General features: G+C 41.3%; 1 protein-coding gene across 1 annotated transcript in view; it reads left to right on the forward strand.

The window, feature by feature from the left end:
- Positions 1-17,020, forward strand: part of LOC141134388 (uncharacterized) — a 52,903-nt gene extending 35,883 nt beyond the window's left edge. The window contains exons 4-5 of the mRNA XM_073623953.1: positions 8,121-8,903; positions 10,148-17,020. Of these exons, the coding sequence (XP_073480054.1) occupies positions 8,121-8,903; positions 10,148-11,009 (1,645 nt within the window). The 3' untranslated portion in view covers positions 11,010-17,020. The remainder of the gene's footprint in view (positions 1-8,120; positions 8,904-10,147) is intronic.
- The last annotated feature ends 470 nt before the right edge of the window (positions 17,021-17,490 follow it).

The raw sequence follows: 17,490 nt of genomic DNA on the forward strand, positions 1-17,490 counted from the left end.
GTCCGTTGGCAGAGCAAGAGAAGAAGAAGAATGGACTACGTGGGACATTTTTATTTTTTATATTTTAATTAATTTTATATTTTAAATATTAAATTTTTTCTCCACAGAGGCCATTATCATTGGGGAAAGCAGAGCTGCCACAGCCTGAGCAATAAGGGCTGTGTTGTGGTCCCCTGTGAGCTGTGTTGCAGTGTCAGCTTGTGGGAGGGAGGGGGCCGAGCCGCTGCTTACCTCCATTGCAGGCGCCGTCTCCACAGTAGAAGCCGTGTAGGCCGGAGAGGGGGACTCGATTTGCGGCTGAGCCGTGTGGGCCGTCGCGGCCGCATACGATGGAGAGCCGGTTTTCTCCATGAATCTGTCCATAGTGTGGCTGGGTGCTATGTGGAGGTGCCGCCGGTGAATGTGGCGGGTTTTGCTGGCTTTATAAGCTGATTTATGGGTCTAGCTGCGGGAGCTGACGTGGAGGGCAGCTAGTCCATGCGGCGCCGGAACAGGAAATATTATTTATTATTCATTTGTTCCATTCCATTTGTCATTCGTTATTTTGGATAATTCGTATCTTCAGATAAATTTGTATTCGTTACGTTCACAAACAGCCAAATTTGAAAGAAAATTCCAATATCTATAATTTAATAGTTAGTTGTTATTTTAAATTTCACTGAATTTCTTTTCTTTTTTTCAGATTTTCGAATTTTCGGATTTTTGAATTCTTAATTTTCCGAATTTTCGAATTCCGAGAATTATAAATTCGAAAATTCAGAAATTTGAAAATATGGAAATTCGAAATTTGGAAATTCGGAAATTTGGAAATTCAGAAATTTGAAAATTCTGAAATTCGAAAATCCAAAAATTCGAAATTCAGAAATCTGAAAATTCGAAATTCTGAAATTTGAAAATTCTGAAATTCTGAAATTTGGAAATTAAAAAATTCTGAAATTCTGAAATTTTTGAAAATCCGAATTTTCTGATTTCTGAATTTCGATTTTCAAAATTTAAAAATTTTCAAATTTCCGAAAAAAGCAAAAAAAACAAATGAAATGAAAACAAACACATTTTTTGTCAGTGCACATGTGTACTGGAAATGTTTCTGATTTTAATCATATTTTTATATATTTTTTCTATTGTGATTTGTATTACAGAGTCAGTTCACCTTCATGGTAATAATGATCGGTGACGGGTATTTTATTCCTCATTTTCCTGTTTCTATCAATGTCGGCAGTTTTCAGTCCTGGAAATACACGTCTTCTTCATACAGGACAGAATTCTGGGAAATCTCTGGAAGATATATGAGGAATAATGAGGTTGTCTCACTTCCTGGTAAAGCAGAACTCCGTACTGTATTCATGTATAGAAACCCATCTTCATTCCTCTCTTCTCTCTGCCCGGAGTTCAGCTTTACATTAGAGAAGACACCCCGACATTCTCCTCCTCATTGCTTTCCTAAGATTTTGTTAGATTTTTTCTATGAATGTTTTTTCCTAAAGTCTCCATTTTTTATAGAGAAATGTTTTTTTATCATATAGTGACCTCTCAGCAATGGAATTCTTTGTACTGGAACATGTTCTCGCCTCTGATTGAGGGGGGAACATTGACCCCCAACTTCGCAGATTAAAGACCAAATGTATAGTGACCCTACAAGCCACCGGGTCACCAGGCCTTAATGAATGTGTTAGCTATAAGCCTTTTCTTCATTAACCTGGATGTCATTACAGAGAAAATCATACTTATATGTGACATGTTATGTTAGGTATCCATGTATACATTTCTTACTCTTCCTGCTCCCCCTATTTCATATAGGTATTTACTAGATCTACCGACATATTTTGGAATATATTGTAAAAATTAGAATACAATTGTATGTTTTATATGTACTGTGCATGTACTATTATGTCATTTTGATTATCACCAGGCCATGGGTCTGTGGGATGCTCAGTGCCGGATGTGGTCCATCCTTGAGGAGTGACAGGTTAGCGCGCGAGTGGTCGCTGATGAGATTTTTTTTTTCAGCCTAGGGTTAGTGGACTACAACCACTTATCATGGATGAAATTTGAGTAAGGTAGTAGGTTCGTTTTTCAGAGAGTGTTGGCTTGTCCATGTCTCTCTTTTCATATCTCCCCCCCCTTTTTGCCTTGTTTCTGTTTCTTCCCCCTTTCTTTTTTACCGTTCCTTTGTGTCCTACCACATATAGAGTGACTTTGTCTCCCCCTCACCAGACCCATATCAATCTGGTAAAGATGTGATTTCATCATATAACACCTGATTGTATGCTGTAGCCCTTGGCGGGGCATAGCTATGAATGCCCCCAACATCCCACCACACACTTATGTGGCAGGGTTGTCTGCACAATTATGTACCCCACGTCTGGGATCAGCGGATCCAGACCGACAGTGAGAGGAGGGACAATGTTCTCAGAGCACACCCCGCCATTTTGGACATGCGCGGCTTCTCTTCTTTTCCGCACATGCCCAGAGACGTGGCTGGTGTAGGGAGGAGTCTTGTCTGTGGCAGCCATTTCCTCTGTCCCATATATATGGGGGAAGCAGACGGGACGATCCAAGTGGATATCACAGCTTGTATTTGGATAGAGGGATCTAACTGCAGCCAGGGTCGGCATGGGCACCTGTGGTATTTACACAACTAAGGTGAGACACTATGTTCTCTACACCAGCCTCCCTGGGATCAGACATTAGAGGATCTGTTGGACTTTAGTTCCCTAAACATTTTCCCTCTTATGTCTCTCCCACTTTCCTGTCTCCACCACACTTTTACAATGTGGTGAAGTTATTAACATATATGCCATATACTTATACCCACAGTGGATCTATGGTATACGAGGGTGAGATCATTATATTTAAATACAGTGGGGACGGAAAGTATTCAGACCCCCTTAAATTTTTCACTCTTTGTTATATTGCAGCCATTTGCTAAAATCATTTAAGTTCATTTTTTTCCTCATTAATGTACACACAGCACCCCATATTGACAGAAAAACACAGAATTGTTGACATTTTTGCAGATTTATTAAAATCATCCTTGAGATGGTTCTACACCTTCATTTGAGTCCAGCTGTGTTTGATTATACTGATTGGACTTGATTAGGAAAGCCACACACCTGTCTATATAAGACCTTACAGCTCACAGTGCATGTCAGAGCAAATGAGAATCATGAGGTCAATGGAACTGCCCTGAAGAGCTCAGAGACAGAATTGTGGCAAGGCACAGATCTGGCCAAGGTTACAAAAAAAAATTCTGCTGCACTTAACGTTCCTAAGAGCACAGTGGCCTCCATAATCCTTAGATGGAAGACGTTTGGGACGACCAAAACCCTTCCTAGAGCTGGCCGTCCGGCCAAACTGAGCTATCGGGGGAGAAGAGCCTTGGTGAGAGAGGTAAAGAAGAACCCAAAGATCACTGTGGCTGAGCTCCAGAGATGCAGTCGGGAGATGGGAGAAAGTTGTAGAAATTCAACCATCACTGCAGCCCTCCACCAGTCGGGGCTTTATGGCAGAGTGGCCCAACGGAAGCCTCTGCTCAGTGCAAGACACATGAAAGCCCACATGGAGTTTGCTAAAAAAAACACCTGAAGGATTCCAAGATGGTGAGAAATAAGATTCTCTGGTCTGATGAGACAAAATAGAACTTTTTGGCCTTAATTCTAAGCAGTATGTGTGTAGAAAACCAGGCACTGCTCATCACCTGTCTAATACAGTCCCAACAGTGAAGCATGGTGGTGGCAGCATCATGCTGTGGGGGTGTTTTTCAGCTGCAGGGACAGGACGACTGGTTGCAATTGAGGGCAAGATGAAGGCGGCCAAGTACAGGGATATCCTGGACGAAAACCTTCTCCAGAGTGCTCAGGACCTCAGACTGGGCCAAAGGTTTACCTTCCAACAAGACAATGACCCTAAGCACACAGCTAAAAGAGGAGTGGCTTCACAACACCTCCGTGACTGTTCTTGAATGGCCCAGCCAGAGCCCTGACTTAAACCCAATTGAGTATCTCTGGAGAAACCTAAAAATGGCCGTCCACCAACGTTTACCATCCAACCTGACAGAACTGGAGAGGATCTGCAAGGAGGAATGGCAGAGGATCCCCAAATCCAGGTGTGAAAAACTCGTTGCCTCTTTCCCAAAAAGACTCATGGCTGTATTCTACTAAATACTGAGCAAAGGGTCTGAATACTTAGGACCATGTGATATTTCAGTTTTTCTTTTTTAATAAATCTGCAAAAATGTCAACAATTCTGTGTTTTTCTGTCAATATGGGGTGCTGTGTGTACATTAATGAGGAAAAAAATGATCTTAAATGATTTTAGCAAATGGCTGCAGCAATATAACAAAGAGTGAACCATTTAAGGGGGTCTGAATACTTTCCGTCCCTACTGTGTGTGTGTGTGTATATATATATATATATATATATATATATATATATATATATATATATATACACACAATTTTCTTTGTTTTTGATGTTGATGTACAAACAGTGTTTGAGATCCAAATATGTATGTACATATTTTAATTTATGTCATATTCCTCAGTACCAATAGAAACCCCTAAGGAAGCTATAAGTGAAATGCATAGTGATCCCTTAGTACTTCCACTTTTTGTGGGGCCCTGATATGGAAGACTGGCACTAACCCAAGCTACAAGTTCACCATATCTATGGGCACACCTACAGGTTGCCTGATACATATATAGGATCAACCAACATGGGACAATATCCTATGTATACAATATGTACTTACCTATTTTTGAATCCACTCCATGATTTCAAGTGGTTTTTCTAATGTTGTTATAATAAATTATTCAATTGAGTGCTCTCTCTTTTCCAGTATCATTCCATATTTTCTCTTTAAATTAGAGAAGACACCCCAACATTCTCCTCGTTGCTTTCCTAAGATTTTGTTAGATATTTTCTCTGAATGTTTTCTTCCTAAAGTCTCCATTTATATAGAGAAATGTTCTTTTATCATATAGTGATAGGAAGTGATGAGGGTTTAGTGTTATAGGGGAATGGCTGGACTGAGGAGCTGCTAGAACTAGCATTGTCCATGTCTAAAGGGGTCGCGGAGAATCTTTATTTCATAGAAAAGAATCCAGAAATAGATCTGCAGATCAGGGTCTGGATTGTGCTTGGCAGAAGAGCTGACAATCCACATCAGATTCCTCTATGATAACCCCAGAGACATCTATCATCTGTTATAGTCATCCTGCTATCTGCCGTCCACCAGAGGACCTGACTAGGAATGTTCATATTTCTATTGGTCATGTTCTATTTCTATCACTGCAGTCATGTGAAGTTGATAATAGTTGCTTGTTAAGGAGTGGGGTGGCGTTGCGGCCGCCATGTCCTTAGCAACCATGAATCACCTGCTGTCAGTGGAATTCCCCGCTGACAGCAGAGCATAAACAAATAATTGCTGACATTAAAAAATGTATTTAAAAAAAAAGTGTGGGGGTCCCCCAATCTATACCAGATCCTTATCCGAGCACACAGTATGGCTGGTCAGGAAAGGGGGGGTGAGTGAGTGCCCACAACCTCCTGAACCATACCAGGCTACATTCCCTCAACAAGGGGGGGTGCTTTAGGGCTGGTGGGTTACCTCTAAAGCTTTTTGTCCCCATGCTGATGGGGACAAGGGTCTCTTCCCTACATCCCTGGGCGTTGGTTGTGGGGTTCTGCAGGGGGTGACTTATCAAAATCTGGAAGTCTCCTTTAAAAAGAGGGCCCTCAGATCCCGTTCCCCCATGTGAATGAATATGGAGTACACTGTACCCTTACTCATTCACAAAGATAAATAAAAACAAAGACAGTTTTTGTCTGCTGCTCACTCGTCCCCCCCTTCCTGGCCTGCCAGGCAGCATGCACGGATAAGGATCTGGTATGGGATTTAAGGGGACCCCGCACCGTTTTTTTCAAATTTTGGCATGGGGTTCCCCTCAAAATCCATACCAGACCCAAGGGGCCTGGTATAAATTGGGGGACCCCCACACTGTTTTAAATTTAGTGATGGCATTTGTTTTGTTTACATTCTGCTGTCAGTGGGGAATCCTGCTGACAGCAGGTGAGTCATGGTTGTTAAGGACGCCGTAGCCGGCCGGTCCTTAACAACCAGCTTTGTGAATATCCAAAATGAATGCCGAAGACAAGAAACAAATTCCAAATTTCGTTTTGTATCTTCGGCATTCTTTTTTTTATTCTTTAGCCCTGGTTCACATTGAAAGTAGCAAGGTCAGCGTGATTTCAGGTGCTACTTGGTAGACATCTGTGTGGCTTCATGCACAGATGTCTATTGAAGTTGCACCTGAAATCAGCAAAAGTAGTGCAGGAACTACTTTTTTCAAATCGGTGCGGTGCCGCAAAATTGGTGTTGCACCGTATGGAACAGTGCCATTGCCTCCAATAGGCTGCCACTTGTCATGCGATTTGATCTCTCAAATCGCATGACAAATCGCTCCAATGTGAACCTAGGCTTAATTCTATTCTAAATCAAATCCACAAGTATAAAAAACGAATGCCGAAAATATAAAACGAATTTTGGAATTTGTTTTCTGTCTTCGGCATTTATTTTGTATGTTTGGATTGGCATTAAAATTTTAAATAAAAAAACAAAACAGCGTGGGGTGGGGTGGGGGAATCCATACCAGGCTTTTTGGGTCTGGTGTGGATTTTGAGTGGAACCTTACGCAAATTAAAAAAAAAAATGGCATGGAGTTCCCCCAAAATCCATATCAGACTTATCTGAGCATGCAGCCAGGAAAGGGGTGAGACGAGTGAGCACTCCCCCTCCTGAACCATACCAGGCCACATGACCTCAACATGGGGGATGCTTTCGGGCAGTGGGGGGCTCCCCCATAAAGTACCATGTCCACATGTTGATGGGGACAAGGGCCTCTTCCCCACAACCCTGGCCCAGTGGTTGTAGGGGTCTGCAGGGGTGACTTGGAATCTGGAAGCTCCCTTGATGTACATGAATATGGGGAATTGCATTTTTTTTCCTTTTTTTAATAATGGAGTTGTCAAAAACTGTCTCTTTGTTTTTATTTATTTTTGACACTTTTTTGGTGAATGAGAAGGGGTACAGTATACCCCATATTCATTCACATGGGGGGGCTATATCTGGGGGAATCACAATAGCTGGTTGTTAAGGACAGGCCAGCCGTGGTGTCCCTAACAACCATGACTTACCTCCTGTCAGTCTGAGGGGAACCTCAAACCAAAATATAAAAAAAATACAGAATGGGTCCCCCCAAAATCTGTATCAGACCCTTATCCGAGCATGCAGCCCAGCAGGCAGGGAAAGGTCGGGGATGAGCGAGCGCTCCCCCTCTTAAACCATACCAGGCCAACATGGGGGGGTGCTAGGAACCTGCTGACTTACAGCTCCAATACCCAGATACCCACAAAGGATTAGGGTCACCTGTCATCATTTATTTATCATTGGTGAAAACCCGACATGTCAGAAACCGGGAGGCAAGCGATGTGTGCAGACCTGTTTTGTTTTTTTTGGTCTGCAGCATTCATTGTGATAGACTGGATTTACATTCGGGGGACATTTTTGTTTTTAAATAAAGGTTTTTTTTAAATAAAGGATTTTAAAGAGTCCCTAATCAACATTGGTGCCAATTGGTTGATCCCGCCTTATTTCACCTCCCTCTATGCTCCCATTACTCTTCTCCCCAACCTTGCGGTTCATTAATTGCTGTGCATCCTCATGCAGCAAGTGACTGACACTGTGCTGAAATATCTCAGCTGACTTCTCCATGCCAATTGGTGGGGCAATGACAGGAGTATCTGTGGATGAGGAGGAAGAACAGGGAGCTTTAACAGCCACTGATGACTTCAAGCTATTCTGTTCCTGGAAGACAGAGGAGGATGAAGACTTGATTAGACTCCACGGTCTTCTTTTCAGCTCTGAGTGTATAACAGGCTTGCTGCCAGAAAAATGTGCCCTACCCCTAGGTGCTGCACCCTGATGTGGCCTGTGGATACAAATGCTGGAAGATAAGTATGTCATGCTGGTCCTCAAGTGGTTAAATAGATTTTTTGATGTGTAAATGTACACAGTCATGGGGCGTGTCCTAATCTGACATAGAAAGGTTTCTAAGTCAACAGAAAGCTGAGCTCAGCCTCGCCCTGTGCAGACGAGTTGCAACCAAGTCCAGAGACTTTCAGTTTCATTTCTCTTCTGCTGTCAGCGATGGCGTCTGGTGATCTGAGAGCTGAGCTGGAATGTTCCATCTGTCTGAACATTTATACCGATCCTGTAACCCTGAAATGTGGTCACAACTTCTGCCGGGTCTGTATTGATCGTGTGCTGGATACACAGGAGGGGTCTGGAGGATATTCCTGTCCTGAATGCAGAGAGAAGTTTCCGGATCGCCTTGCACTGCAGAAGAACATGAAACTACGTAACATAGCAGAGACTTTCCTGTCTGCTCAGCCAGATCGGGAGGAGTCCGGGGTCTTCTGTACTCACTGTGTGGACTCTCCTGTACCTGCTGTTAGATCCTGTCTGCTCTGTGAGGTTTATCTGTGTGATAAACACCTGAAAGTCCACAAAAAGTCCCCAGAACACATCTTATGTGACCCCACCTTGTCCATGGAGAGCAGGAAATGCTCCGTCCATAAGAAAATCCTGGAGTATTACTGCACTGAGGATGATACCTGTATCTGTAAGTTTTGTGTGACTGGAGAACATCGGGGACACCAGATGGATATGATGGATGAGGCTTCTGAGAAGAAGAAGGAGACACTGAGGAATGTTCTGGAGGAACTTCTGACAAAGAGAGAGGAGATGGAGGAAAGAGTCCAGAGTCTGCAGGAACACAGGAGGAAAGTAGAAGAAGAAGCAGCTGGTGACACTGAGAGAGTCACTGCCCTGTTTAGAGATCTCAGGTAGACATGTGCACTGACAAAAAATGTGTTTGTTTTTGTTTTCTTTTCATTCTTTTTTTGCTTTTTTCGAAAATTCAGAATTCGCAAATCTGAAAATTAGAATTTTCAAATTTCCAAATTTCGAATTTTCAAATTTCTGAATTTCGAATTTTCAAATTTCCGAATTTTTGAATTTCCGAATTTTCAAATTTCCGAATTTACGGAATTCGAAAATTCGGAAATTCAAAAATTTGAAAACCCGAAAATTCAAAAATCTGAAATAAAAGAAAATCAGTAAAATTTGAAATAATAACTAACTATTAAATTATAGGTATTGGAATTTCCTTTCTAATTTGGCTGTTTGTGAACGAAACAAATAAAAATGTATCTGAAGTTACAAATTATCTGAAATAACGAATGCCGTATCTAAACAAATGGAATGGAACAAATTAATAATAAATAATAATAATAAAAAGGTTTTATTACTATGATTGTTATTTATTATTGTTAGATCATTACATTCCATTCGTTAAGATACAGCATTCGTTATTTCAGATAATTTGTAACTTTGGATAAATTTGTACTCATTACATTCAATAACAGCCATATTTGAAAGGAAATTCCAATACCTATAATATAATATTTATTATTAGTTATTATTTCTGATTTTTGGGTCTTCGAATTTTCAGATTTTCATTCTTTTGAATTTTCAGTTTTTCATTCTTATTTTTGGATTTTCAAATTTCCAAATTTTTTAATTTTCAAATTTATGAATTTTCGAATTTCTGAAATTCTGAATTTCTGAAATTTTGAATTTCCGAACTTTCGTTTTTCCGAAATTTTGAATTTCCGAATTCAAATTTTCGAATTTCCAAATTTGAATTTTCGAATTTCCAAATTTGAATTTTCGAATTTCCGAAATTTAGAATTTCTGAAATTTAGAATTTTTGAATTTCCGAAATATGGAATTTCCGAATTTCTGAATTCCAAATTTTCAAAATTCGGAATTTCCAAAATTTCGAATTTACGAACCTCCGAATTTCCAAAATTTTTAATTTCCGAATTTGAATTTTCGAATTTTGAATTTTCAAATTTCAGAATTTCCAAAATTTCGAAATCCGAATTTCCAAAATTTTGAATCCAAATTTCCGAATTCCGAATTTCGGAAATTTAGAATTTACGAATTTTTGGAAATTCAAAATCCGGTAATTTCGGAATTAATGAATTTGTCAGGAACTAAACGAATTGCACATGTCTAATCTCAGGAGACATCTGGAAGACCTGGAGAAGAGAGTCCTGAGGGACATCTTGAGGAAGGCAGAGCGGATCTCCATCTCCATCCGGGATCTGGAAATAAAGAAGGAGGAGCTGTCCAGGAAGATGCGTCACATTGAGGAGCTGTGTAACATGACGGATCCACTGACTGTCTTACAGGAATCAGACACAGGTGACTTGTGTGATACTGAGGATGGAGATAATGAGGACAGAGAGAGACATGAGGAACTCCTCCATGATGGAGGGGGTCTGGATGTGGCGGGGGTCTTACACACAGGTTTATCTGATATAATAACAGAGGTAAATGTATACCCCTATATACAGGGAGCTGCAGAAATATTACTGGATGGAAACACAGCTCATAATAATCTACAGATATCAGATGACATGAAAACTGTATCCAAGTCAGATATAGAGCAGAATTACCCCAAAACACCAGAGAGATTTCAGTTATATCCTCAGGTGATGAGCAGTTGGAGTTTCTCCTCAGGGAGACATTACTGGGAAGTGGATGTCGGGGGATCAGATGTATGGATAGTCGGGATGTGTTACCCCAGTATAGAGAGGAGAGGGGGGGAGTCATTGATTGGAAGGAATAAGAAGTCCTGGGGATTGGGCAGATATTATAATCAGTATAGGGTGAGACATGACAGTAAAGAGATCCTCTTACCCACCAATCTCTCCAGTAACAGAGTCAGGATATATCTGGATTATGAGGCCGGGCGGATCTCCTTTTATGATCTATGTGACCCGATCCGACATCTCCACACCTTCACCACCACCTTCACTGAGCCCCTCCATGCTGGGATAGGTGTATATAAAGGTTGTATAAAGATATGTAGGGGGAGGTGAGAGATGTGAGAACATTTTTATTATTAATTTTATTTTTTATTAGTAATGGCGGCGATGTGCGATTTTTATCGGGACTGCGGCATTGCGGTGTACAGATCGGACACTTTCGACACTATTTTGGGACCATTGGCATTTATACAGCGATCGGTGCTATAAAAATGCACGCCCGCCCGCTAGCCTCCGATGACGCAGCAACGTACGGGTACATAGTTTTGCGCACCCGTGCCACTTTACCGACGTATATCGGCGTGAGCCGGTCGGCAAGTGGTAAAATTGTGTGTGCCCCTGAAATTACAACAAACTTTGGTGTGCCATATTTTCATAGACAACACTTTACAAGCCCCCTACAGGTCATCAGTTTAGAGATAACTGTGAGTAACGGGCTGAGAATTTCTTCTCTCACTCCAGTGTGTGTGATGATATGTAATGTGTAGTGCAAGCAATGGCCTTGTGTGTAGGTGTCCCTGAAACATGCATTTACATTCATATATGTATTGGGGGGGCACTCAAAATTTTTGGGGTAGGGGTGACTTTAGGTGCAATTTAGGTGTAATATCTTCACTCCCAACTGTCCCTGATTTGGAGCAAATTCCCTCTGTCCCTCATTACTCCTCATTTGTCCCTCATTTTGGTCTATATAGATGTATAAAATACACTTTTTATCTTTCAAAATTGTTTCCCACTTTCATCCAATTTCTAAATTGCTACATTTGTAAATGTTAAAAGCCAATATAAAGGAATAGTAGTGGTAAAAAAATGCTTTGTGGATTTAATTAACTTTTTTTTTGGTTATTTCTCCTTTAACGGGGTGTGGCAGGGGGCGTGTCCTATGCCTACATACATATGCTAGTAGGTGTCCCTCATTCCCATCTCAAAATGTTGGGCGGTATAGTAATATTTTTACATTTCTGTTTTACTAAACTTTTTTTCATCACGTGATGCTTTTTTAGGTAACTGGTTGTCTTTAACCACTTGTCGACCACCCACTGTCATTATACGTTGCAATGCGATTATGCGTGAATTACCGTAGCTGTACGGCAGGCATTTTAGGGGTACAGGGAGCGCACGCCCGCCGCATCACTAAGGAGCCGATGCGCATGCCCGGCAGCCGCGATGTCCACCGGGCACCCACAATCGCACCTGACAAAGCCAGAACGGGGAATTGTGTGTGTAAACACACAGATCCATGTCCTGTCAGGGGTGAGGAGACAGATCTTGTGTTCCTAATGCTTAGAAACACCAATCTCTCTTCTCCCCCAGTCAGTCCCATCCCCCCACAGTAAGAAACACCTCCCAGGTAACACATTTAACCCCTTGATCGCCCCCTAGTGTTAACCCCTTCCCTGCCAGTGACATTTATACAGTAATCAGTGCATTTTTATAGCTCTGATCATTGTATAAATATCAATTGTCTCAAAATAGTATCAAAAGTGTCCGAACTGTCCGCCGCAATGTCGCAGTCCCGCTAAAAATCGCAGATCACCGCCATTACTAGTAAAAAAATAAATAAAAATGCCATAAACCTATCCCTTATTTTGTAGATGTGATAACTTTTGCGCAAACTAATCAATATATGCTTGTTGAGATTTTTTATTATTTTTTTACCAAAAATATGTAGAAGATATATATCGGCCTAAACTGATGGAGAAATATTTAAAAAAAAAATGGAATAGCAAAAAGTTAAAAAAATGTTTTTTCTTCAAAATTGTCGTTCTTCTTTTGTTTATAGCGCAAAAAATAAAAAATGCAGAGGTTGCTACAGATGGTCTTGGCTCTATACTCTTCCCCGAGGGCCAGGATCAGGGTTAACGGGGAGTTGTCGGACGCCTTCTCTGTATCCAATGGTACCAGACAGGGCTGCCCCCTATCACCACTAATATTCATATTAACCATGGAACCAATGCTCCGCAGACTGAGGGACAACCCTGCCATTAAAGGGGTGGACGTTCTACATAATCAGTATAAGCTAGCAGCTTATGCTGATGACATTTTGCTTTTCCTGACAGACCCCATTACGACCATACCAAACTTATTAACGGACTTTACACTCTTCAAAAACCTATCCAACCTTCAAATCAACTTTGAAAAATCGAAGGCCCTTAATATCACCCTACCAATCACTACAGTGGCCATATGCAAACATAACTTCCCATTTAGTTGGCAAAATTCCGACATTTCCTACCTCGGTATCAAACTTACCACAAACCTATCTGACCTATATGCAAAAAACTTTCTACCTTTGATCATGTCCATCCAAGCGGATCTCCAGAAGTGGCACCTGGGCTCCTTTTCTTGGTTAGGCAGGATCGCTATACTAAAAATGAACATCCTGCCCAGAATACTCTACCTCCTCCAAGCTATACCAATTAAACTCCCAACGTCCTTTTTCCTTTCCTACAAACGTATTTGTAGGAACTTCATCTGGGCAACTAAAGCCCCACGACCTAGCTGGGTCAGACTAACTCTCCCCAAACAACATGGAGGATTGGGCCTTCCAGATGTTCAAAAGTATCATTGGGCCTGCCATTTAACCAGAGTGGTTGATTGGCACATCCACCACACCTCTAAAGACTGGATTGCGCTGGAAGACTCCCTGACCAGCGTCCCAATTGCTAATTCTCCCTGGATTACTCACAGACTCATCCCTTGCGACTTCTCATCACACCCCCTCATTGGTGCCACACTATCCATTTTCAAAATGGCATGCAAATTGCTCAATACCTCGCCCTCCCCTGGCCCTATGACACCACTCGACAACAACCCTAGCTTCCCCCCTGGCTTGATATTGAAAGACAAGACGCTTGCTGCACATACCACGCAGGCTAGGGCACATCAATTCTTTAGGAACGGATCGCTCCTTTCCCAACCACTACTAGCTGTAAACCTACCCAATCATGAGATACCATTCTACAAATACCTACAACTCAGACATTTTCTACAAGACGCACAACACATGTCCCATTGGCATAGAGATCACACACCGTTTGAACTCCTCTGTCTCAGCACTGAACCCCAGAACCACTTAATCTTCACGCTTTACTCCCTACTTTTCTCGGGCCATCAGATTAAACAGGACAAACTGGTACTTCAGTGGGAAAATGAACTATCTATAGATCTCTCACCCATTGAATGGGATCAAATTTTCACCCTCATGCACAAAGGTTCCATTAATGTATCCACACAGGAAAATAGATACAAACTATTCTCCAGATGGTACAGGACGCCTGAGAAGGTTCACCACTTCCACCCCACCATTCCCCCAACCTGCTGGAGATGTGGTGCGGCCAGAGGCACTCTACTGCACATATGGTGGGAATGCAGCCTGATCCAACCATTTTGGCAAGAAATAAATCAGCTGATTACACAAATTACTACGTTCCAAATGACACCCTCCCCAGCACTCTACTTACTTCACCATACCCATGCCCCCCTGCATTCCTACAAAAAATCCCTCACTTTACATCTCATCAACGCAGCCAACCTATGCATCCCTGCCCTTTGGAGGAGCACCACCCCCCCTACAGTCCAAGACTGGATCCGTAGGGTAGACCGAATAGCTGACATGGAAAATCTCATTTCACAATCCTCAGATCACCCTACCAAATTTTATGTCACCTGGGCAAGTTGGCTACAATATAGACAAACCCAAACACGGACACCACCACCTCAAATTCTTCCGGGATCCTCTTGAAGTTCATCAGCTCCCCTCCATTTATGTCACATACATTATACCGCCGCCACTCCTCACCCACCTTTCCCACTCGAGCTTCTATAGGCAGTGCTATCCCCACACTGTTTTCCGTCTAGATGAGCTTTATACTACCAATAATAAATTGTCCCTTTTCTTCTTTACCATAGAGGTAAAGGTACATACCTGTACTGTTATGTACTCTCCAGATCACATTACAATTCCATCCTCCAGAATCCCTACCGGGACCTTACACAACCCCCAACCACACCACTGACTTTAGCTTCACCTACTTGCTTCTTGAACCTCCCGGTCCATTCACAGCGTAGTTCCCTTTGGGGGTGAATGATGCCGGGAGTATCACCTGGTGGGGTGTACACGACACTTCCCATAGATATATCCCGGTCTATGCATTACTTACTGCATATCTCAGCAGAAAATGATGAATATATTGTATATCTGTTGACATTACAGTTAGGCCTCTTTCCACTTTCCATAGGCTATCTAATAGCCACTGGTCATCGCGCCTACATTGCAAATGCCACAGGTCTAGTGCATGTTCCATGTTTCAACATTCAAATGTTTTTTTAGGTTGCCCCGCCTGACTTAAGATGATCATTACATTCTCAATGGGCGGAAAACCTATACTGTTACATTATAATTGCATATTACCTATATGTAACCGTGTTACTGAAATGCATGTTGTACTCTTGCTGTTCAACCATAAAATTCAATAAAACCTTTTCTGAGAAAAAAAAATGCAGAGGTGATCATATACCACCAATAGAAAGCTGTATTTGTGGGGGAAAAAAAGCACATAAATTTTGTTTGGGTACAACGTCGCACGAACTCCTCAATTGTCAACTAAAACGACGCAGTGCCGTATTGCAAAAAAATGGCCTGGTCAGGAAGGGGGTAAATCCTTCCGGGGCTGAAGTGGTTAATGAGACATCAGGAGTGTAAAAGACCCCTGATGTCCCACCAGTTCCATATTGAAGCTAATGGAGCACAGATCACAGTCTCCGGCCATACCGGCTGGTGAAAGTGCAAGCAATACCCAGAAGTGACATTTCATACATCACTTCAGGGTCATTAGCCGGAAGCGGAGATCAGAGAATGGACATTTTCTGATCTCCATTCCCCCTACTTGATGGCCCCACCATGCCGGTCACAGGTCCACCAAGGAGCCCAGGAAATGGGCGGGAGCACACCCAGGGAGGACCGCACTTTGTGGATGTGTGGAAGTGATTGTTGTGCAGCCATCTGATTGCTTCCATATGACAGCTGTACTATGTATGGTGGTTGCAATAGTAAAATAATTACATATAATAAATGTCATTCATAAACTGCCAGGTGTGTCTGGATTCCAGGGAAAGTCCTGGGATTTGGAGGTTTGTCCCTGGAAATGTTGCAGATTTAATATATTTTTTATATCATTTCTCTATTATGATTTGTATTACAGAGTCAGTTCTCCTTCATGGTAATAATAATAGGTGACGGGTATTTTATTAAGCAAAATATATAGTGTAGTGCAGCCAAAAACTCATAAATCAAGTCCAAACATTGACAAAATTCCACCGTAGTACAACTTTCAGTGACAGTTCATTGATATCCGGTGACTTCAGACTAGAGCTGGAATGCCTGATATATTTTGTTTATTACCTACTGTATGATGTGGAAATATTGAGCTTCATATTTATATCAAGGGGCTTCAAGGGAACCATTGTGAGGACTTTCTAATTAAATGACCTTGCCCCATTTGATGTATATGTGTATATATATATATATATATATATATATATATATATATATATATAGAGGGTTGCTTACCCAACAACCATAAACATGGTAGACAGAGGCACCGAAGAGAGTCTAATGGTTATGTGAGAAGCATGATGGCCAACTAGGCTTCAGGTACAGCCTATCAGAATTTGATGCAACTCTGAACCAATGAAAGTAGTCCATTTGTGTAATTGGTGGGGATGGGTAGAGAGGGAACATAAAAATCAAAGCTCCCATTGATGCACCCTCTCTTATCCTCATGGTCTCGACAAGCATGGTCACGTAAGATCTGTCTGTGTAACGTATCCATGTTATCTTATTTCTCTTTTCTTTTTTCTAACTTTTTCTGTCCTAGCATTTGCCTTAATAAATTGATAGCATTTATATGTTCATTGTAACAATATATCCTTTTTGTATCAATTATCTTTGTCCACTGGCAACACTGTATTTGTAACATCACTACATTATATCCATTATATTTGGCAATATCTGATTATTCTAACGTTTCTTTTTTGTATAAATAAATTTGATTGTTATTCTTTTTGCACAGTTATCATTCATTATTAATTCTATCTGTAATAGCTGCAACCACATTGGTTGATTCTTATATAGACAAAAGGTTTTAATCACTTATTTTATGTATTATTAAGCGTATAAGTTATGTAGGTAGAAATCGTCATCACACCTATTGAGAGTCACGTGTGGATAAACTCTAAGTGGTGTGGGCAGCAATCACGTCAAGCCTATTAGTAGGCTAATTACATTGATTATTTTATTTTCACAATCACATTGTTTATTGCGCTGTTTATATATATATTTTCACAATTACAGTTATTTTATTCCATCTTTTTCTGTTTCTATCAATGCTGGCAGCTTTCAGTCCTGGAAATTAGTGGTGGCTGGGCTCAAAATTTTTTGGGGGGGCGCAAAAATTTTTTGAAAAAAAAAATCAAACGCTGCCAGTGTGCCCATTAAACACTGCCACTGTGCCCATCAAATGATGCCAGTGTG

This window comes from Aquarana catesbeiana, linkage group LG03 (genome assembly GCF_042186555.1).
Source record: "Aquarana catesbeiana isolate 2022-GZ linkage group LG03, ASM4218655v1, whole genome shotgun sequence".
Classification (NCBI taxonomy): domain Eukaryota; kingdom Metazoa; phylum Chordata; class Amphibia; order Anura; family Ranidae; genus Aquarana; species Aquarana catesbeiana.